Here is a 25,293-nt window from a genome sequence, read left to right on the forward strand (position 1 = left end):
AGATATTTCATTCATTATATAAAGTGACTAAAAAGTGTCCATTCAGTTAACAGACTGGATAATCGATTATCGTTATTAGAGTTCAAAAGGACTTAGACACTTCACAATTGACTACTCATGCTAAGATAGGATAAGATAATTATACATTCGTTTTACTTTCGTTTTTTTAATCCTGTCATGTCCTCTCTCTCTCTCTCTCTCTCTCTCTCTCTCTCTCTCTCTCTCTCTCTCTGTGTGTGTGTGTGTGTGTGTGTGTGTGCGTGTGAGAGAGACAAGTTCTGAACTGGTTCTCCAATCAAAGCATGTAAAACCATTACTTGTTTTGGAATTCTGCATAACATCTGCAAGATAAGGAATATCCCATTACTAGATAGTGAGTCCAATGTTCCCGATGACCGCATGACATCCCCCTACAGAGTAGAGATGTTTCTGGCCACACCTTGACCTTCACGAATCACTTTGCAAACACTAACTTTCAATGTGAGTGATTATTCTTCTTTTAATTGAGTAAAACCACTATTTAAGGAATTATATTCAACAACAAAATTTCAGAGAACAACATAGTTTATTTTAACAAAGAAGAGTAACAAAAAAGAAACAACTGACAAGCTTTTCCTTTTTTTATAATTCACAAACAATTTATTACAGTCGATCATTAAGATTAACATTGTTACTGTAATTGTTAAATTATGATGCATAATTTCTGAATCTCCAGGTTCATTAAACATACTCATGTGTTCATTTGCAATGCGGGGCCACGGGTCGCCAAGTCGTCTAAGGCGCCGCGATTCGCTGTGCAGAGTTGCGTCCCTTGGGCACGCCAGAAACCTATGATTGTGGGTTCAAATCCCGGTTCGCCCCGATTATGTTTCTAGGTTTGTCAGCACCATACCCGTGCTCGTGGGTTTCACTGAAGTGGTAAACGTCTGAGACCTGCATCACTTCGGGCTTTCCTCCCACATTAAGCTGACACGCCGTGATATAACTGGAATACTATTAAAAGCGGCGTTAAACCCAACTCACTCACTCACTCATTTGCAATGCATTTGCCCAGTCTACTTGTATGATGATACATTTATCTTCATCTAAGAAACATTATATGCCAGTCAGATTTTATTGTAGTAAAGGCAAATGAACCATTATACATATACATATACAAAAAAGTCTACAATAAATTATTGTTGAGACTTATACACCTTTAAATCCTCCCCGCATTTTGAATACATATATTAGAAAGTTAGCAAATTTTGAAATTGTTTTGTTTGAGATAAAATACACAGAGAAGCAATGCTGTAATACATGTCATAATTTCCTCGAAGTAACTGGTCATGTTTGTTATCATATCAAATACAGTTACACAGAATAAGATATTCATCCTAACCCCCAAAGATGACAGCCTTTTATAGCACTGATAAACATACCAGTCAGGTGATAGTCTCAACAGACGGAGCCAGTACTTTCTACACTAAAGTGCTTTACAAGCTGAATCTTACATTTGATTGATTTTAACCATGTCATTGGCACCAAAAGACGAGGGTTTTGGACCCTGAAATGCAATGTTGCTGTAAGCCGTAGTAAAACATGAGAATATGGTTGACTAAAATGATCTGAATTGAATGAGCACATTCTGAGTCTAAATCTGCAAGATGACCGACAAAATCCTTCTTTGTACAATGCAAACGATACAAACGTAGCGGCTGATAAAAGAGAGAATAATCTATATATAATTTATTTTTTGTTCTCGTTCTTAGTCATTTTAAAGTTTCAAGGAGTACTGTAATCATGTGATATGATGAATTGAATTAGAATATGAACAGTGAAAAACAGTCACCATGTGGGATGGACATGTATAGCTTGTCTTCCAACTCCACCGTCATAAAACTAATTGGTCCAGCAGTAGATCCGTGGTGTGTTTGTGTAACTACGCAGAAATTTGACAAACATTCTGCGAAGTCGCTGCTTAGCCACGCAAACGTTTTACAAAAAAGTAGTTTTTAAAGTAAAAGACTTTTGCTCTGTAGTGTACCTAGTGTGACCGTCCACAAAAACGTTTCCGCCATAAGTGTTGATTAACAAGGCCCTGTGGTGCATAAAGTGCCCCCTAAAACTATTAAGTTACGACACTGACCAAGGTGATTTCGACTGTAGCACGAGTGACGTATCAATGAATTGCCATCAAGTCATCACTATGGAGTAACCAATCATGGACCTGGAATTTGATATCACACATATCTTTGATACCACTTATCTTAATTGGTTTTTCACACACACGTATGTTAGAATAAAGAATATCACATAGCGCCCTCATCAAAGATATGAATATATGATTAATGTAGCAAAATTCTGATGCTTGCAGAAGGACCTTTTCTTCTTTCGATATATTTGATATGATATGTGATGTTGTATTTATTATCAAATATCATTATCAATCAAAAACTAAAAAAAATGTATAAATTTGATGACTAAGTTGACATTTGAGACCATATTGAAATTATTAAGGCTCATCATGTCTTAAAAATATCAACGTGCATTAATTTTCTTTTATTCATCTTTTGCGGCGTAGCTATTTGTATGTAACAGTTCGATTCCAAAATATTATGTAAACGTGTATGCAAACATTCATAGGCAAAGTTGAACCAAAAGCCTTTATTTCGTTCTGTTGGTAAATTGCAAAAAAATTCCATATTATTATCCGTGGGCGAAATATTTTAATAACGCCACAAATTAGATGGATTAAATTATGAGTCATTATGCTTCTAGAGACACATTTATATATTTCCTTAACAAAAATAATGAGTTTTGAGCAAGCAAAGGAACATATTCTCGGGCCACACTACTTACGTCCATGAGCGAAATATACTCTTAAAAGAAAGGAACTTGACACTTACATTCAAAATGTAATATAATGCGATTGTTTCAAAATAGGACACAGAAACCATAATTGAAATACTGTTTGAAGATCAATGTACACAATGTTCAAAACATTAATCGTGTCACCTTGACAGACACACGTACACGATACAGTTAATGTCACAGGTGTACAGAAAATGTCAGTATTTGTTGTGCCCACCACGTGCATCAATCACCGCTTGACACCCACGACCCATAGATGCAATCAAGTTGTCAATAACAGCTGTTGGATGTGCTGACATTCATGCTGAAGTGCACCAAGAAGCGCCGGAAGTGTTTGGGGCGGTGGATTCCTTCTGCGAACGTATCGATCCAACTCGTCCCAGAGATGCTCAATCGGGGACAAATCTGGTGACCTGACTGGCCAAGGCAATGTCTGGATGTTGTTGTGCTGTAAGAAGTCCTGACAAGCGTTGTCCTGCTGGAACTGTCCGCCATGAACGTTGACGTGAGAAAGAACGTAAGGCTGTAGGATCAAGTCTCTGTAACGCACACCTGTCAATGCACCTGCCACATGCACGAGAGGCGTCCTACCACCATGATGAATTCCGGCCCATACCATGACACTCCCGCCGCCAAATAGGACAACCTGCTGCACACAGTTGGGGGCGTAACGTTCACCCCGAAGTCTGTAGACACGTGCGCGCCCATCAGCACGTGAGTAGGAAACGGGACTCGCCAGTAAACAGTACATTTCTCCACCTTGCACATGCCCATCTAACCCTCTGTTGGCACCAAAACAGACGGTCCGCCAGATGACGTGGGGTCAATACATGACGTCGAACAGGTCTTCGTGCAAAAAGTCCAGCCTCCCTCAGTCTGTTGCGTACCGTTTGATTTGATATTCTGCGTACCCCACGGATCTGTGTGGTTGTAGACGTGGCTGTGATAGTGCGGTCTCGGAGGTGTCTCAGCCGGATGTATCGATCTTGTGCTTGGGTTGTCACCCTTGGTCTTCCTGACCTTGGTCTGTCGTCATCTCTGTTGGTGTTGTTGTATCGGATCCACAGTGCGGAGATTGTCTGTCTGGATACGCCAAAGTGCCTGGCCACTTCATGCTGAGTTGCTCCATCTTGTAATCTCCCAATGACGTTGCTCCGTTGAGCTGCATTCAGTCTTAACATTCTGTCACCGCCTCTACTGCCGTTATAAGGACTGTATGAACAGCCGTTGATGTAGATTTTTATACCCATTCAGCAGTGGGGCCTGCATGCCTAAATGCAGGATCCTGTGCTGCACGTTTTTTACAGGCGGTTGCGTTTGGATGAAGCTGTAAATTGATCCCCAAACGCTACGTTTATGTGCTTTGCATGTGTTTTCGCGAATTATAAACACATCATCTTTCTTTTTGACTTAATTGGTTCTCAGTTATTATTCTCAGTAATTATTTTAGATATTTGACAAAAAGTGTTTTTACATCTATGTCAGGCTTCTTTTGTTGAAGAGTATATTTTAATAAGGCCACTAATTAGTTGGATTAAGCCAAAAAGAGTTGAATTATGTGTCATGATACATCTAGAGACGCCATTATCTATAAAGTTCCACGGCAAAAATATGGGTTTTGAGCAAAGGAAAATATTCTCTCCAACGGGCCACCCCAAGGGCCAAACCTTTTCGCCCATGGGCAAAATATATTTTGATAACACCACATATTAGTTGGATCAAGTCAGAATGAGTTGGATTATGTGTCATGATACTTGTAGAAACACCTTTATGCATTGGCAAAACAAAAACATGAGTTTTGTCCAAAAGAAAATATTCACGCACATGAACGAGATATTTGAATAACGGCACGAATTAGTTTAATTAAAAAAAGTCTAAAAGAGTTGAATTGTGTGTCATTGATACTTGTACAGACAGCTTTATAAATATCCAAAACAAAAACATTAGATTTGAGCAAAGGTAAATATTCTGTCCTATGGGCCTGCCCATGGGCAAAGGATAAAGCAAAACGATTCTCGTGTTCATGTCTCAGCTCATCCATCAAGTTCACGGCGTCGCTACTCCTAGTTGCTTAGGTACTGAAGATCATGTACACATACTACTCAAACGCAGATAAAGAACGCCCGACCCGTAAAGATCCGGGGTAAAATAGGTCTTCAGCAACCCATGCTTGCCGTAAGAGGCGACTATGCTTGTCGTAAGTGGCGATTAACGGGATCGGGTGGTCAGGCTCGCTGACTTGGTTGATGCATGTCATCGATCCCAATTGCGTGGATTGATGATCATGATATTAATCACTGGATTGTCTGGTCCAGGCTCGATTATTTATGTAGCTGGAATATTGCCGAGTGCGGCGTTAAACAACAAACCAACCAACCAATTGCGTGGAGCAATGCTCATGATGTCAGTCACCGGATTGTCTGGTCCAGACTTGATTATTTACAGACCGCCGTCATATACCCGGAATATTTCTTTCTACGGCGTTAAACAAAAAACAAACAAAACAAACATAAAGAACGCCCACAATTATAAGGCTGCGCATTGCAAAACCCACCAACCATGTTAGATCAACTTTATATGAAATAAAAGCATCTTCGTTAACCGTTACTTCTTTCAAGTAATATATTATTCATATTTCATGGGAAAATACATTTTACTTACAGATAAGCGTTTTAATCCATGTACGATGGTATACCTGATGTACACTTTCCATTTATCTCTCGATTTATGAGGAAGAGAATATATGGATGCCAACTTCTTTATTATGACGAACACAACGTTTCGGAGTATATGCTTACTCTTTCATCAGGTGAATGAATACCACGAGGCAGAGATCACACATATGTACGAGGGGTGTTCATTAAAGATTTCCCCTAAACCACTTAGGGTTATCATATTTGGTTGTGAATTTCACATGTGTAATGATACATGTATCTATGGGTTATGTCTGAATTTGCAGCACCGAACTATTAATCTTACCACTTATAAAGGTTTTATGATCGAGTAGGGTGTGACAATGGAGCCAGTAGAATACCGAGCAGTGATTAAGTTTTTATATTTGAAAGCCGCACACCAAAAGAAACTTTCGATGAAATGAAAGCAACTTATGGGGAAGATGACCCATCATATGACGTTGTTAAACACTGGCATCGCCAGTTCAAGTGCGGTCGGACATCTGTGGAAACAGCTGCCATTCCTGGTCGCCCCCATTCAGCCATTGATGAGGACACTATCCATCAAGTGGAGACCGTCATTATGGCAGGCCGACGTATAACTGTTCGCCAGTTAGCACAAGATGTCAAGATCAGTGTAGGGTCTGTGGAAAAAATCATCCATGACAATTTGAACATGCATAAGGTGTCTGCACGATGGATTCCCAGGTTGCTCACACCTTTCCAAAAGCAGCAACGAATCAATTGCTCAAAGGATGTTTTGGACATGTGCCCCCAAAAAACAGGCAAACGTTTACAGGAGCTTATTATGCTTCACTGCTGCGGAAATTGCGGGACGCTATCAAGCTCAAGAGACGTGGCATGCTGACCAAGGATGTCCGTCTCCTGCAAGACAATGCTCCAGTACACAACTCTCATGTTGCCCAGACAAAAGCGCGGTCCTGTGGCTATGAAATCCTTCCACGTCCTCCTTACTCTCCTGACCTTGCACCATCTGACTTCCACCTCTTTCCAACCATGAAGTCATTTTTAAGGAAAAACGTTTCACAGAGAGCTTTTACAAGCGAGGTCTCCATGGTTGCATAAAATGATGGGAGAAGTGTGTTACTCTTGGTGGTTCCTATGTGGAGAAAGACTAATACCTATGCCAAGTTTCATTCCATTAGGTCCATCGGAAGTGGGTCAGGGGAAATCTTTAATGAACACCCCTCGTACATGTAAGGACAACAACATTGATAAGATAACAAAAGGTGGAAAATAACAAAGGGCACAAGCTAACAAAGGAAGCCAACAGATGATTGGCGCTGATAGGTGATTATCAAGAGACAATGGAAGCCAAACTTAAGTTATCATAGCTAAGTAATTGGTATTGGACACTGGACAAGTGTGTGTGTGTGTGTGTGTGTGTGTGTGTGTGTGTGTGTGTGTGTGTGTGTGTTTGTGTGTGTAATTAGCACTGATAGGTGTAAGAATGGACATAGCAAGGGGCAAATAGAAGCCAGCTAGGCAATTAGCCCTGACAAAGATCAAAGCAACAAGTCCCCAGCATTAGGCAGATAGATTCTCTGGTCACAGTTCATGGCTGTCTGGTATCTCCTTTGTCGCCAGTTGTTGGTGGTGGAAGACAGGACTTTGGTGGCTTCCCACGTGATGTTATGGTCTTCGTTCTTCAGGATGTGTTCGGAAATAGCGGCATTCTGGTCGAGTTTGTTAACAGAGTCCGATGTTCTTTGAGTCTTGTGTTGATGGTTCTAAAGGTTTCTCCCATTTACTGTAATGTACAATGCCACAGTTGCAGGGTATCTGGTATATATATCCTCGGGGATTGGGACTTGCGCTGCTTGTGCTTCTGCCATTAGCTTGTAGATGGGTCTTGATATACTTGCCTCTAGAGAAGGTGACACCTATGTTGGCTTTATTCTTGATGAGGCGGGAAATCTAATGAGTGACAGGGCCTTGGTAGGGTATGGTGATTCTGATGGGCCTGAGGGCGGAGTTCTTGAGGGTCTTGCGGATGGTTTCGGAGACTAGTTGGGCAGGATAGCTGTTGAGAAGTGAAGGTTTCCTTGAGATGGTCCAGTTCACTGCTGAGGGCATCAGGATGATAAATGGATTTGGCACGTCGGGTGAGGGTGGCGATGATGGCTTGATTATCTGGGGATCCAAAGCCCACCCATTCGGAGAATGTGAAGACTCCTCTACACTGCAGCCTTCTGCATTACCCAGATTGTCAAAAGTGATGTAGTCAACAAACCTGGTTACTCTCCCAATGTCAGTCAACTGATTGGGAGGTTCCAAACCTAAGGCACTGAGAGAGTCGGACAACTTGGTACTTGGGACTTGGGATGCAAGCGTAACATTTCGAACGCGAAGTCTGCGTATTTGCCATGTTTTTCCTGAATCTTGTCAAAAGGGACAGAAACTTCAATGCCTCCTAGTCAAAGCCACCCAGAACCTTTCGGAGAATGTGAAGTCTCCCCAACACTGCAGCCTTCTGCATTACCCAGATTGTCAGAAGGGCTGTATTCCTGGTACCAAACCTGGGTACTCTCCCAATGTCAGTCGACAGATTGGGAGGTACCAATCCTATTGCACCGAGAACAATGGGGAGTCGGACGACTTGGTACTAGGGATGCAAGCGTGACATTTCGAAAACGAGGTCTGCTTATTTGCCATGTTTTTCCTCAATCTTGTCAATCACATCACTGTCAAAAGGGACAGAAAATTCAATGATATAAATGATTTCATTGGATTGATCAAAAAGCACAAGATCAGGTTTGTTAGCCTTTGTTAGTGTATCTCATGACATTAACTATGTAATGTTAGTATCATACATTGTGTAAAGACCAATACGTATACGGGACTGTATACGGGACTATTCCAAAGGATTTGTATTTATCTTTTTCCATGACGCCCTCTACATATCCCGGGTCGTACCATGGATGGATCTCTGTCAAAACCACAAACATGGCGAAGACGGTAATAGATGATAGAGCCACCCCATCATGTCGCCTAAGATACTGTGTCTGTGCCAAAACTTGGCATCCACTCATAATGTGTTGGACAGTCTCATTAAATTCATGACATAATCTACATTTCATATTCACATTTTGATGTAAAATCACACATTGACGGTTTCGAGTGGGACGTGACTGGTCTTGAGCAGCAAACAGAAAGCCTTCTGTTTCACTTTTCAGGCCAGACGACCTCATCTGCAGTGTTGCTGATTTTCTCAACACACTGCACATAAACATAAACTGAACAGCAGTTTATCGCCTTGCTGTGTTCGCAATTTAAGGAAAGCATTGGCCCGGCGAAGCCGTCTTGGACCGCTCAAATCCGATATTGGACCGTTCAAATCCTATATTGTCCCGCTCAAATCCAATACTTGCCCGCTCAAATCCCATTCTGGCGCACTCAAATCCCATGAAGCCCGTATTGCTGCTCCAGTTCTTCAATATGATGAGGGTTGATTTGAGCACATTTGGAGAGTTGACAAATAATTACAGTTATTGATTACATGACGCTCCCAGACACAATGTAGCGCTGTCAGTACTTGCGAACATTCCAAGGAAAGACTAATTCAGCGTTGCTGCCCTTTATAAAAAAAACACCTTAAAATACACGTTATGTAAATACATATTTTATTTCAAGAATAGGTAAATTCTTTTATATTTTAATAGTAAATATGTATAACATAAACAAATAATGAAATATGGTTTGTTAATCTCTCATACACGGTTGGCATACATGGAATATATTTACAATGACATTATAAGTATGGTTCCTGACTTTAGATATCGACATCATATATTTCATACATATATATGTATATACATATAAAAATACTACACTCTTATGTGGTATCCAAGATGATCCAACTGCAAAACACGTAAGGGAGTTACTCGCTGTATAGTTATGACACGCTATCCCATAAACGTGAAACCTTGACCCCACCTGCACCTAGGGCTATGTACCACGGTCTAGTCGCTTTTAGGGGGTTCCATCAGTGCCTCAATGTAAACTTTTGTAAAATGTGCGATATTAAATAACTTGATTCATCTTCATTAAACATGGCTAGTTACCAAATTTGAAAAGGAGGTCTTAATCTTACTTGCAATGACTGTCGATTACCTATCGCCAGCGCGAAGTTGACCACACCCCAAACAATCTGGGGAAAATAAATCACCGACATATATGTTTTTTGAACTGATTCTCCTAATTACATAGCATGGGCGGGGGGTCTCTGGACAGGCTGATGTTTACTTCAACATAAGAGATCATGTCGAATACATTTCGCCAATCATTACGTGTATCAAAAGTTTGATATACATTGAAAAAATATTCAACTAATTTTGTCTTCCATCTTTCCAATTGGGGCGATTCTCAGATCTAATTTAAGGTAATCCACCATATCTAAGGCGCGCAACTCTGCACAGCAAATTAAGGCAGTTTCGGACATCGAAATTGTCTCTTTGTGGTGAAAGCCAATCTTATCTACCTCCGGGTTCTACCGCTGTCGCAAGCAGGTGAACGTATCCTCAAAGTGAGCAGTTCGAGTACTGATTAGGCACTACATTTTCTGTGTCGATACACTTCCTGAGCGAAAGATCTCATTTTCACTACATTTTGCATAGTTTCCCATTGTGACCTATATATTATTACCCATCCTCGGGAGTCAGGGCTATGTTATTGTCCGTCGGTAAATACACGTCTATCATATTCAGTCTTGTCTTTGACACGTCTGTGATGCTGGAAGATCTGTAGTGAGTGAGTCAGTGACATGCGCGGAACCAGCCGCTGCATCATGATCAACACAGCAAGTTATCAACACACAAGATAACAGCATTACTACGACAAGGGTAGTATCATCTGACACTAACAAAAATGGTCTGATGAAAGGTCAACAAAAGAGCACATCTCCCTGCTTAAGTAAGGCAATCACCATACTATATGGTCCAACAGTATATGATCTCTTAAAGGTATACTGAACAAAAAATGTAATGGATAATGAATATTTTGGAGGATAGTTATATAAAACTGTGTGTTCAGTCTTCACTACAGAAAAATACACCCCCCCCCCCCCCCCCCAACACACACACACAAATATTCATGATCCCTAACTTTTTGGTTTTGTATTATCATGGCTAATCCTCAACGAAAATATCAGCTGTGGCCAAATAATTTCTCACTATTTCACTTTCATGCAGTGTAATCACTATTAATAAGAACAAAGAAAAATAACCGAGTGGAAGAATGCGTCATAACTACATGTCCTGTTGGATTAATGCCATGTCATAACAACAGAGGTATACAAGGATATACATACGCTACATGTAACACGTATTTTATTGTCGTCACATGTGATCATCTTAGTAAAACAGAACGTATACACTGTATAAAGGCTTTTTACATAGCACAAAGAGATGCTGGTTTGAATGAGGTAACATGAGATTGAAAACTAGGACATAAAATTTCGGAAATGACGACAGATGCAATTGTGATGGTTGAAGACCTTTTCCTTGTTTAGATTTCTGAAATATTCAAACAATTAAGATGACACAAAACATTGTTACGTCAGCCGCCATTGGAATACGATTACATGCATCAAGTCCCGTTAGTCGCCTCGTACGACAAGCATAGTCGCCTCTTACAAAAAAAGCATGGGTTTGCTGTAGACATATTCTATCCCGGATCTTCACGGGTTAAGTATTAGTTGATATTACAAGAAAATGCAACACTAATCAGTAACCACAGTGAATGATATCCAGGAACGTGTGTTCAGTTGCCCAATACTGTCGACACGTTATATACTCCCAAATGTGCCAAAAAATACTGCATGTGATGAGGTGATATGAAGCGTACATTGTCTTCACTGGATGCATCGTTGATTTCTTCAGATGAAAGACGGAAGATACAAACATATATCAAAATATCATATCTCAAAATAATGAAAGTGGGCTTTCATAAACCAAGCATGACAAGCATATACCCACCAGCCATCAAGGATTATAAGGATTATTCCATGGCACATAAAGACAATTAAATGTCAATATCATTCAAGCATAATTGGAATATCCCAGCGTGTCCATGAATAATTCAGTGGCGCAAGACGCCTGCTAGTGGCGTATATGTCTCAACTGAAGATTGTGTTGTTTCTCGCAGGTGTCTCAGGCACTGGAGTAGGGGTGCTGGCGGCTGGACTGTAAAACAAGAGACATGTACATATATATCATGTACTCGAGTTCCCGAAAATACACAAGACAAAGAAGAATACACACTATACAGATGTTCTCCCACTTTCAAAAGACACAATACATCATGCAGATATTCTGACATATTCACAAGACAATATACAACATGTTCTCAAATAGTCAGAAGACAATATACAAATGCAGATATTCTGACATATTCACAAGAGAACATGCCACATACATATGTTGTCACAAATCCACAAGACAATATATCAAATGCAGATGTTCTGACAAGTATACAATACAATATACTACATGCAGACATTCTCACACATTAAAAAGTCAATAAACCACATATTCTCACCCTGCGAACATTCGTATTCACTCTTCGCCAGCAATTATGCACGTAAAATAAGCTTACCGAAAGAACCAATCAAAAACACAATACACGACGGTGAACGGTGCACAACGACGCATTGACAGAACCTGGGCCAGGGGAAGTGAGTGAGTATGGTTTTACGCCGCTTATAGCAATATTCCAGCAATATCACGTCGGGGGACACTAGAAATGGTCCTCTCACATTGTACCCATGTGGCGAATCGAACCCGGGTCCTCAGCGTGACGAGCGAATGCTTTAACCTCTAGGCTACCCGACCGCCCCGGGCCAGGGCAAGGGTTATAAATGTACAACTGTCTTGAAAGTGTGGCTCCGAAAGGTCTAATCTGTATCATACAGTGAGACAAGTGAGTGTGAGTTGGGTTTCACGTTTCTTTAAGCAATATTTCAGTAACATCTAACTTTCTGGCGTGCCCAAGGGACGCAACTCTGCACAGCGAATCGCGGTGCTTTATACGACTGGGCCACTCGTGCCCCCTCCGTACGTAATGTGTTTCTCGTGACCTTATTGCAGGGAACATGGTGCTCCTCCGCAATATCGGAGATGCGTGTATTAAACTGAACCCAAACATTGTCTTCACTGGATATGTTATTACTGAATGGTCAAATAGATGTAGAACCTTACCTTCAGTTGTGATCTCGGCGAGGGGGAGGCGTTGATTTGTGGTCTTCTTATCTCGAACTGAAAGATGACACAAGTTTATGTTGTACATTTTACCTTGCATACTGTAGATGTACATAGCACATCGTCATATTTCACTTTAGTGCAATAGTTGTCTGTTCATCTTCTCCTGATCACAATTCTATGACATCTTGGACTGGTTATGTTAGATCAGTCATCACTAATATCCTCACATAACTAAAAGCTACAAAACCCTTTTTCCATAAAAGCAGAGGTCATGGAAGGATTCCGACTACATCGTAACTACATGATCATTCAAACATAGAAGTCATTACAAGTTTATTTTTCCAGATCAGAACCGGCTGTGGTCACAATGAAAGAATCTGGTAAAGTTACTCATTTGCTAAAATCTTCCGTACAAATAAGTAGCTTCCTAAAAACACACAATGAATAAAATCAGATGTCAATGCTTGGACCTCAGAAGGTTCCCAAGAGGAGAAGAAGGGGTCTTGCCTAAAACTAATGTATGGAACATCATTCGGTTGAAAATATATATCATCTAGTATGATTTATATCAAATGTGCCTATGTACAAACCTTTCAAACAAGCTTTTATGTCATTAACATAATATCTAATAAGCATTATTATCCAATGGCGGGACTATATGAAGTATCAAAATGACATGATTATACACATGTCTTGATTATACAATATAGGTACCCAGCAATCTATGATTGTTGAATGAGGTGACTAAATAGATCTGTTCGTGAAGGCTTGGTCACATGGTTGATTGCATGTCACCCATTCCAATTACGTTGATTGATGCTCATCACTGAATTGTCTGGTCCAGACTCAATTATTTACAGACCGTCGTCATATAGCTTGAATATTGCTAATGGCGGTGTTAAATAACAAACAAACAAACAAACTTCAGCTGTGTGACGCAGACTGATGTACAAGGTTTCAGCTATCCTATGTCTACGATATACCTTCTATGAAATAAATCTTTATACCATTGTCCCAGCAGTACTCACTGTTTCATTGGGTGGCATGATCCGGTACAGGAAGTCCCACGAGAAGTTGGAGAGGTCGCTGTCATCGGCTGTCGGGAAAAATATGCGTTAAGCCCCATTTCAAACACAAGAATGCAAATAAAAAGGCACATGTGACCGATTTCTCTGCGAGTACAACGTAATATCTACTACTCAGCTGACTACAGTGTATATGGTGTACGGGTGGCCAAGTAATCTTAGACGCCGCAATTTGCTGTTCAGAGTTGCATCCCTTGGGTGTACCAGAATCCTATGATCTTGGGTTTGAATCCCATATTCTTCCTGATAATGATTTTTGGTTTGTGAGCATCATACCCGTGCTGGTGAGTTTTGCCGAAGTGGTGAACTTCTAAGACCTGCACTTAGAGCTTCCTTTAAGCTGATAGACAGTGTTAAAACTGAAATACTGTACAAAGAAGCAGTTGCTGACAACTTCATTATTACTAGCTGTATTAAATGTTCTGTGTACTACGCAGCTTATTCCAATCAATGTGTTGCTATGATCTTAACGATGTCATACACGAGGCTTATCTAAGAAAAATGCACATGGCTTGATTTCATTTAACGCCACTTTGTGAGTACGCGCCATCTCAGTTTAATATATTGTTGGAGATAATATTTAATAAAACTTAAGATTATGTTTATCAGATCTTCAGTCTGCTTCATTCTCATTTTAATCATTATTTATCTTCCAATGAAGGTTGCCAATTTCACAATAATTTTTCTTTACGTTTAATCATATATTTTCTTTGTTGATATCATTTTGAATATTTTAACCTTTTAATATTAATCAGTTTGATAAAGCCTTATCGTCATTTTCAGCACATCCTATTAATTTACTTATTCTGAATTTCAGTGACTAACCACATGGAAAAGCCGGATTAAAAACATTCTCCTATCTCGTAAGAGGCAACTAAATGGATTTGATGTCAGGCTTGGTGTCCTTGTGGGCCATTGTATCCTGAATGCAAGCCTCTCCCATTATAATGAACTCACGTCGTTGATTCTGCTGATCTTTAGCGAACCAAGCACTGTCTCTGAAGCTACCCCGCCCATTCCTCTTCCTCCTCTTGTGGCTGTCATCACTGGATGCTGCTGAGAGGGAGTCGGGCGAGTACATGCCGCGGTTGGCGCTGTAGAAGCCGCCGCGAGTGGCGAGCTGACTGGAGAATGGTTGAGGGAAGGAGTCGTATCTGAAATGTGTAAAGTATATTGTAGTTAGTGAAATCTATCGCTAATAACCACCACTCACTACTACAACTTGCGTCAGACAAGTCTTATCTTGAATCTTATATCAAATCAAGCTCTGTAATACGTGTACAGCCGCTAGGCTAGCTTTTCATTCAACAAAACTACGTGTACAATTTCTCTCTAGGTTTTCATTTCACTGCCCGATATGTACAACTAGGTCCAAATGGTCTATTTCACTTCCCCACTTATACAACAGCTGGATCCGGTCTAACTTCTCAAGGTGTCCTCCCATTAGTGAGACGTCCCAATAGTTAGACAGCTTATAACAACACTTTAAACGGTTGAGTGCACACTAATCCTCATGCTTGTTACCTCAGACTTTAAAATGGAATAGTCCAGATAAGATCTGACAAACAAAGCAAAGTAGCTTTAAATAGATACTTTAATATTATACTTAACATTTAATGACACGTTACATTTGATACATTTTATACAGTTTGTAACAACACTTTGTGACAGTTTTTGGTAATGTACACTTTACATTTAATAACTGTTACAGTTTATTTATCACCGACAGTCGTACATTTCTCATTGCACGTCTTGACGACACATCTCCAATGTGTGCAGGTTTGCGTCTCGTGGTTTCTGTTGTAAATATATCCATCTAATATCAACTACTTACTTCCACGCCGAGAAATGTCTAACAATTGGGACGTCTAACTAATGGGACGTCTAACTAATGGGATATAACCCTTCTCAATGTAACAAGAAAACAGCGTTATCACTATCCCCCGCCATTGGGCACATTAGAACTTTGTTCATATAGAAGTGAATATATAAACTATAAAAAATAGTCCAATAAAGCCTGAAAAATTGGCGCTTGGAACACTGTATATCATCAGAAAAAATGATTCAATGTTCCCTTCTCTTGACAAAATAACTCAGTCTTGATAAGTATTTCTTGGATAAGCTAACTTTATCGGTTTCAGTGAAAACTTGTTCCCATTGCACACACTATAACTCAAGTAAACTAACATGGGTCAAGGGTCGAAGGCCTTTTAAAAAAAAATTGACTGGACAAGTTTCGAACTCAGTCAAATATCTCTTAGATAAGGATACAAATGACTGTTCATTCTATCAACGTCAGTAGTTTCACTATACACTAAGATGAACACCGCGGATCAAGGCCAGAACTGTGTAAAAAATGAATTTACCACACCAATTATCGAAATCATTTCAGATCATGGCCAGTAACATCAGTCAGAAAATTTGACCATTTTGAAAAGCGGACGGACGGGCGGATGGACAAACTCCGTTCGTATATACCTCGCGCCACTTCGTGGCTGGGGATTCTAACAATGTGCAGTTGCCAGACTGTGATTGACTACCCAGCTTATACTTATAAAACTGTCTGACTAGCTTCTCTGTTCACTGCCGAATGAGGCAGACAGTGCCACTGGGAATGCTGGCTTCTACTATTCACTACATCCACCAGAACGCCCACTGGTCCCACTCACCGTTCCTCAGACGACCTCTCAAGACTCTTCTTCTGGTTTCTGATCCTCATAAAGATGATAGCGATGATGGACGCCAGAATGATGATGAAGATAGGGATACCCACGGAGAGTCCGATAATAAGTCGATAGTCGCCTGAACACGAACATGTTTGATTGGGTTAAGTAGGAAGGCTTTGAGCATATATTGAAACAACGCCGATCATATAAACAATGTATTCGGCTGATGTCCACTGCAGTATAGTCTGTTGACACTTTGTGTCATTAACCATATTCTGCAATTTGAGGAGGCGAATTCTATATAGTTGTGTAACAGTGCTAATTTATGGTTGATTCTACAGCACCATCTGGGATTGATTCTAAATCGCTAAATAATTTCATCTGTGTTCGATGAGGAATTTGTTCTATATGGTTATATAACATCATCTGTGATTGAAATTAATTCTATATTGCTATATAATTTCAACTCTGATGGGTAATTAATTATATATAGTTTTATGGCATCATCTGTGATTATTTCTATATCATTATATAACAGCATCTGTAATTCATGACATAATTAAAAACATTTATTGGAAAGGTAATTTCCAATCGCTCTATAAAGTTCTGTTTTAGGCAAAAGAAGATATTAATGTGGAGCCGCATGACGATGTACTCACTTTCTTCGGGAACGAGCCTGAAAGGCAACACAGATTGATTAGCTGAAGAAAAAATGCTACATTTGATTTTAACTCATGGTAATTTACCCCCCAAAAATGTATGTTTGACAGAAACAACTACTTTGTAAAAATCTTTTATCATTTGACGCAATTTGAGAATATGGATCTCTTACTTGCAGACTGGTCTATCTTTATCCTTGACGCAGACTTGGTTACTCTCACAGTTGGTCCTGTATGTGTCACACACATCTGTCGTCACTAAAACAAAACACAACAGACTATTGGGAACATCAGGCATGTCAAGTGACACTATGGTACATGAGACTGCTGAGAACATCAGACACGGGATACACGTGACAATATAGCACATGAGACTGCTGAGAACATCAATCACGGGGTGCACGTGACAATATAGCACAGGAGACTGCTGAGAACATCTGTCACGGGGTACACGTGACAATTTAGCACAGGAGACTGCTGAGAACATCAGTCACGGGGTACACGTGACAATTTAGCACAGGAGACTGCTGAGAACATCAGTCACGGGGTACATGTGATACGAGCACATGAGACTGCTGAGAACACCAGTCATGGGGTACACGTGACAATATAGCACAGGAGACTGCTGAGAACATCAGCCACGGGGTACGCGTGACAATATAGCACAGGAGACTGCTGAGAACATTAGACAGGGGGTACACGTGACAATTTAGCACAGGAGACTGCTGAGAACATCAGTCACGGGGTACGCGTGACAATATAGCACAGGAGACTGCTGAGAACATCAGTCACGGGGTACGCGTGACAATATAGCACAGGAGACTGTTGAGAACATCAGACATGGGGTACACGTGACAATTTAGCACAGGAGACTGCTGAGAACATCAGTCACTGGGTACGCGTGACAATATAGTACAGGAGACTGCTGAGAACATCAATCACGGGGTACATGTGACAGTAGCACAGGCGACTGCTGAGAACATCAGTCATGGGGTACACGTGACAATATAGCACAGGAGACTGCTGAGAACATTCAGTCACTGGGTACATGTGACAGTAGCACAGGAGACTGCTGAGAACATCAGTCACGGGGTACATGTGACAATATAGCACAGGAGACTGCTGAGAACATCTGTCACGGGGTACATGTGACACTAGCACAGGAGACTGCTGAGAACATCAGTCACGGGGTACACGTGACAATTTAGCACAGGAGACTGCTGAGAACATCAGTCACGGGGTACATGTGATACGAGCACATGAGACTGCTGAGAACACCAGTCACGGGGTACACGTGACAATTTAGCACAGGAGACTGCTGAGAACATCAGTCACGGGGTACACGTGACAATATAGCACAGGAGACTGCTGAGAACATCAGACATGGGGTACACGTGACAATTTAGCACAGGAGACTGCTGAGAACATCAGTCACGGGGTACGCGTGACAATATAGCACAGGAGACTGCTGAGAACATCAGTCACGGGGTACGCGTGACAATATAGCACAGGAGACTGTTGAGAACATCAGACATGGGGTACACGTGACAATTTAGCACAGGAGACTGCTGAGAACGTCAGTCACTGGGTACGCGTGACAATATAGTACAGGAGACTGCTGAGAACATCAATCACGGGGTACATGTGACAGTAGCACAGGAGACTGCTGAGAACATCAGTCATGGGGTACACGTGACAATATAGCACAGGAGACTGCTGAGAACATTCAGTCACTGGGTACATGTGACAGTAGCACAGGAGACTGCTGAGAACATCAGTCACGGGGTACAAGTGACAATATAGCACAGGAGACTGCTGAGAACATTCAGTCACTGGGTACATGTGACAGTAGCACAGGAGACTGCTGAGAGCATCAGTCACGGGGTACAAGTGACAATATAGCACAGGAGACTGCTGAGAACATCAGTCACGGGGTACGCGTGACAATATAACACAGGAGACTGCTGAGAACATCAGTCACGGGGTACACGTGACAATATAGCACAGGAGACTGTTGAGAACATCAGTCACGGGGTACACGTGACAATATAGCACAGGAGACTGCTGAGAACATCAATCACGGGGTACACGTGACAATATAACACAGGAGACTGCTGAGAACATCAGTCACGGGGTACATGTGACAATGTAGCACAGGAGACTGCTGAGAACATCAGTCACGGGGTACAAGTGACAATGTAGCACAGGAGACTGCTGAGAACATCAGTCACGGGGTACATGTGACAATATAGTACAGGAGACTGCTGAGAACATCAATCACGGGGTACACGTGACAATATAACACAGGAGACTGCTGAGAACATCAGTCACGGGGTACATGTGACAATGTAGCACAGGAGACTGCTGAGAACATCAGTCACGGGGTACAAGTGACAATGTAGCACAGGAGACTGCTGAGAACATCAGTCACGGGGTACATGTGACAATATAGCACAGGAGACTGCTGAGAACATCAGTATGGGGTACATGTGACAGTAGCACAGGAGACTGCTGAGAACATCAGTCACGGGGTACACGTGAGACTAGCACAGGAAACTGCTGAGATTATCAGTCACGGGGTACGCATGACAATATAGTTGAGGAGACTGCTGAGAACATCAGTGACGGGGTACACGTGTCAGTATAGCACATGAGACTGCTGAGAACATCTGTCACGGGGTACATGTGACTCTTGCACAGGAGACTGCTAGGAACATTAGTCATGGGTTACACGTGTCAGTATAGCACAGGAGACTGCTGAGAACAGTAGTGTCATAGTCTTCTCGCATTTTACATGTCTCACTCGATGACTACTTTACAGTAATCATCACAGCCATATTCTATGTATTTTGTATTAGCTCTGTTTATGCTACTATTTCACGTATCAAGTATCGCATTTTGGCGTCTTCCCGTCTACCTGAAACCTATAGTTTAAAGGTTTGAAATCACTCGGGCTGGATAATACCTAAGAACAGATGATGTTCCGGACGAGTAGCGGTGTAGCCTGACTATTTCTTGGTGAGGCGTCAAACAACAAATAAACTAACAAACGCTATATGTCAAGCCTCACTCACCATTCTTCCCATCGACTGTCTGGGCCAGAACTGATGCATTTACTCCACCGATAGGAAAGCTAGTCTTTACCAGGTTGGTCGTGGCTTTTGAGAAATCTGCGGCAGCGTCAGTGGATTCCTTCTTGTTAATTTCAGTTGTGTAGTCAGCGATGACACTACCCCGTCTGAAGCACACACAGCACAAACGTCATATTGATGAAAATTCGTTGATAGTTATTTGAAATGTTTTGACATTGACATGCTAGACTGTATTGAGTTCATAAATTATATGTGCAAATACTTGGCCGCTGTGGCTCGTACTTCGCTACGAAGAGTTGCATCCTTTCAGCTTGCCAGAAACCGATGTTCGTGGGTTCGAAGCCCTGTTCGTCCTGATCATATTTGTAGGTTTGTCAGAACTATACTGTGGTCTCAGGTTTCATTAAAGAGGTCAACGTCTGGAATCAATATCATTTCCCTCCCATATCAAGCTGATACGTCGTGATATAACTGAAATACTGTTCAAAGCGACGTTAAATTCAACTCACTCACTCACTCTCTGTGCTTATACAAGGTCTTCAGTAACAGCTGAAATGCACGCTTAATCCAAGCTTGAACTACTCACCTGATTCGGATGACAACAAGCGTGGCAAAGGCATCACCTAGTTCGCTCTTGAAGTATATAATCAGCTGGAACAAAAAGAACGAAACGTTGACATGATTATAAGATAACATTGTGAATAGTTAATGTATTTTAAAGACAAACTTTTCAACCATACCTTATTTCTAGGGAATGCTGATGCTTACATAGGCAGGGTATTGTACACCTTGAAATGTGCTGGCGTCCAATGATCGTTGGTTCGAATCACTGATTCATTCTGATTAGGGTTCATGCTCTGTCAGTACCATACCCATGCTCGTAGTTTTAAACAAAGTGGTAAATTACTAAGACCTGGATCACTTTGGGATTTCCGCCCATGTCAAGTCGACAAGCCTTGATATAAGTATGTATAACATGAATCTTCAAAGCAAGAGTATATCCAATCGAGATTATGCGACGAAACAGATTCCATTTCGCGTAAGGGCAGAAAGCTGTGAAAAATTTATGAATGAGTGAGTGAGTTGGGTTTGACGCTGCTTCTAACAGTATTCCAGTTATATCGCGGCGTTTCAGCTTAATGTGGGAGGAAGGCCGGAGTGATGCAGGTCTCAGATGTTTAACCCTTCGGTGAAACCCACCGAAGCACGGGTATGGCGATGACACACCTAGAAACATAATCGGGGCGAACATAGGTTTCTGGCGTGCCCAAGGGACGCAACCCTGCACAGCGAATCGTGGCGCCTTTGACGACTTGGCCACCCATGCCCCCGAAAATAATATGAAAAGACAAATAAAAATCAGTGATGACACCAGGTGTTCGCGAAAAGGATGAGCATATCCTGTCCTACCGACAATGTTCAAAGCGGAGTAATCCGCTTACAACTGTACACTGGTGTCCTGTCGGGTACAAAATAAGAAAAGGGAGAACACCTGGGTCCTAATCATCTCAGGCAACGGAATTGCGTTTCTTGGGCGTGCCAAAACTCAATGACTATCTAGTAAAACAATGCAAGATTAAGAGCCGTCACGGAACAAGATACGTCCAACCGAGTCTCCACGTCATCTTACCGCTCTCTCTATGTCTTTGAGTAGTTTGGTATATTCCGCCGCCGTGGTGTTATCGAAGACGCTGTCGGACACATTTATATCCAGGCGGATAGTAGCAGTGATTATTTCAACATCTGTAAAGGTAGGTACAATTCGTGTCATCTGCATGAACCAGCTAGAACTAAGAAGAGTGGCTGATCATTTCTCAACCTAATCACAAAGGATGAATGTACACGATGGACAGTTTGCATATGTTAACTACAATACTCGCCATGATCAGTACCCATGACAAGTGTTGTGTATGACATCAGTGATGATCAAATCATTAGAGGAAAAAAGGGCACCTGTTTCAATGCTGATAATCTGTGTTTACTTGTCTACTCCAGTTACTGTAATGTCTTATTGTCTTTAAAATAAATATATTCAGTAGTGATCTAGTTCAAATGTTTTGATATGTGCCTGTTTCTAATTCACAGTGGTGATATGAAAGAGGAGGCTAAACAAGTATATTACCGTCACACGTCTTTCCATCCTGGTTGACAGTTTGCCCTTCTGGGCACTCACACTTGAAGGAGCCGCCTGTGTTAACACAGGTAGCCTCGCACCCGTGACTGCCATCACACTCGTTTATGTCTGGGAATTGAAATATCGATTTCAAAGGTATCAAGTCAATCAGAAAAAACTCGGCTTCGGGACAGTGATTTGTGGGAAATTCTATATAAACTAGTGTCCAAAAGAAACGATACCACCTGTTTGCAACGACATAAAAGAAAAACTAAACAATGCAGAAGTTTAGGATTGGTGTTATGCTTTTGAGAAATCCTTTCACAACATCTGTACAAAAATTTCATTTCAATACAATCTGTACAACCAATATGACAAGCCTTTAAAGATGGGTTGGGTCGAAAAATGAACATTTCGTTAGAGCACTGATCACAGAAACAACGGGAAATGTCACACCACACGTCTCAAAGTCAAGTCAGTAGCGGGTATGTCCACCGTGAGCATCAATACATGCCAGAACACGCTTACGGACTGATGACGTCAAACGTCTGATGACGTTGGGAGTGATGCGTTGCCATTCCTCGAGGAGACATCGTTCCAAGTTCTGGACGTTGACTGGAGGCACACGGCGACGTCGGATTTGCCGATCGATGTGGTCCCATAAGTGCTCGATGGGATTCATGTCCGGTGAACATGCGGGCCATGGCAAAACCTGTACGTTGGCGTTGGCAAGGAAATTCTGAGTCAATCTTGCTGTGTGTGGCCTTGCATTGTCATGTTGGAAAAGGAGTCCACGAGGCTGTTGCTGAATAAAGGGCACCACAACAGACCGTAGGATGTCATCAAGATAACGCTGTGCATTCAGGTTTCCACGAATTCCGACAAGCATCGTTTTGACGTCACCACATATGCCACCCCAAACCATGAACCCTCCACCTCCAAACGGCCGGACCTGTTGGATACAGTTAGGCGCCAAACGTTCACCAAATCGTCGGTATACAAGCTGCCGTCCATCGTTTCCGAAGATGAGGAATCTGCTCTCATCAGAGAACATAACACGTGCCCAGTCCCGCCGTTGCCAACGTCGAACTCGCCTGGCCCAGATCAGTCCGTTGTTCCTGTGTCGAGGCGTCAGGAGCGGTCAGCGGTAGGGATGACGTGGCCGGATACCATACTGCCGTAGTCTCCTGTAGACGGTCTGTCGACTGATCCTGTGTCCCAGTGCTGTAGCCGCCGTGGACGTCGATGTTACGGTGCGGTTCCTCAGGTGTAATACTCGGATGTAACGATCTTCACGGGGCGTGGTTACTCGTGGTCTTCCACTCCTTGGCCTGTCTGACGTCTGACCTGTCTGACGTAACCGCTGCATCAACATGGTGATAGTGATGCGTACGCAGCCCAACCTTCTGGCGACGTCGACGTGTGACGCTTCTTGTTGGACCATTCCAGCGACTCTCTCTCTCTCTCGATGGCTGTCAAACGTGGCATATCTTGTGTTCTTTTTGTTGCTGTGATATCAACCTGTCTGATCAGCCGTTTTATACAGTTTTTATGCACGTGCAGAGCATGCTAGAGAGGGAAATGTCACTTTCACGTAATTTACGTTTTTTCCCGGAAGTGATCACGTGTTCCCGGTATTTTTTATCGACTATGCTGTGTTTGGGATGTGCAATACGAATTGGCATGTTTTCATACTAGACAATTCACTTAGTAAAAAACAATTTTGAAAATAAGTTGGTATCGTTTCTTTTGGACACTAGTCTATATGATCAACCATGACGTTGTTTATGTAATAATTGCAGATTTGCACATAATGTCTGATGAATTGAAAGTCGCCATGCATGATAAAAGGTTTTGAAATAATCTCTTCACTATTTTAAGAACTAACGAGAGAAAAATGTGATATGTCTGTACAATCCGCACACATGGTGATTTTCACTGAAGTAAATTGCCGTCAAACGTCTTTATGATGTCACAGCACAATTGTATCCCAGCACCTATAAGGTCACATATAACAAAAGACACATTGCCACAGGACCATGGAATTGAAAATTGGTGAACACGGACTATTCTAATGACAACGGTAACGGCTGGCCCTTTTATCTAAGACAGCGCAGTTCGCTGTGTAGTTCGCTGTTCGCCGTGATCTATATGTGCTTGAATACACTGTTGGTTTAAATTGCAGGTCCTCTTTCATTAAAATTCTTAGTACCATACCCGTGCCAGTGGGTACAATCAAAGTGGAAAACACCGTGATATAACGGAAATACTTTTCAAAGGGGGCACCTAACCCAAGTCACTCACTTATGTTCATGATAACAATAGCTTAACGTAACCATGACGGCTGAGATGCCAGATCACCTTCACCAAATGTGTTCGATCCTAAGAAAGCACCAAGTTGAATAGTTAGATGTGTCTTGGGGCAAATGTGCGGCGGAAGAAAGTGGCCTGTGCATCTCTGCTCTCATACAAGCACATCTTGAAGTATCACATAAGTTGAATGATAGCTGAGCATACACGTGGATACTTAGTGGGTTGCGAGTATTGGAGTGTGTTTCTGGTAAGGAAATCTGACTTACCATCACATTTGGTGGTGGTGACGTTCTTGACGTAGCCGCTGTCGCAGTTGCAGGAGAAGGAGCCTTGGGAGTTGCTACAGGTTGAGTTTGGTGTCCCGCTACATTGGTTGGTGTCCTGGCACTCATCAATATCTGTCCCACAAGAAAGCAGACAGTATGACGACGTTGAATGAGCAGCTATACAACATGTGGGTCTAATTGTTATCAATCTAGTGTAAGAATCATGACTTGATACATGACTTGGAAAGTTGTGAAGTCAATATTTGAGTTTTATATTGTATAGTAACCATGCATTGAGAAACATTATTGTATTTATCGTAAAGGTTGGATTCATATATCTCATTTGGACAATAC

The 25,293-nt window shown here is 41.7% G+C and overlaps 2 protein-coding genes and 1 long non-coding RNA gene across 3 annotated transcripts in view; all 3 read right to left on the reverse strand.

Moving 5' to 3' along the window:
* LOC139464173 (uncharacterized) overlaps nt 1–25,293 on the reverse strand; it is a 229,545-nt gene that overhangs the window by 142,652 nt on the left and 61,600 nt on the right. Inside the window, exons 37-38 of the mRNA XM_071245699.1 lie at nt 24,940–25,071; nt 22,370–22,489 (exon numbers count right to left, since the gene is read on the reverse strand). Of these exons, the coding sequence (XP_071101800.1) occupies nt 22,370–22,489; nt 24,940–25,071 (252 nt within the window). The remainder of the gene's footprint in view (nt 1–22,369; nt 22,490–24,939; nt 25,072–25,293) is intronic.
* Nucleotides 10,619–17,404, reverse strand: LOC139464108 (uncharacterized). The gene is made up of 6 exons (XM_071245651.1): nt 17,329–17,404; nt 16,500–16,632; nt 14,788–14,984; nt 13,774–13,841; nt 12,743–12,799; nt 10,619–11,728 (listed from the first exon to the last, which is right to left on the reverse strand). Exons 1-6 carry the CDS (start codon nt 17,402–17,404, stop codon nt 11,696–11,698), a joined length of 564 nt encoding a protein of 187 aa, XP_071101752.1. The 3' UTR covers nt 10,619–11,695.
* LOC139463841 (uncharacterized) lies at nt 20,236–21,935 on the reverse strand. The gene is made up of 3 exons (XR_011653069.1): nt 21,878–21,935; nt 20,834–20,898; nt 20,236–20,393 (listed from the first exon to the last, which is right to left on the reverse strand). It is a non-coding gene; the product is annotated as an uncharacterized lncRNA (long non-coding RNA).

Source organism: Haliotis cracherodii, unplaced genomic scaffold, assembly GCF_022045235.1.
Source record: "Haliotis cracherodii isolate W230 unplaced genomic scaffold, xgHalCrac1.p SCAF_16, whole genome shotgun sequence".
Lineage (NCBI taxonomy): Eukaryota > Metazoa > Mollusca > Gastropoda > Lepetellida > Haliotidae > Haliotis > Haliotis cracherodii.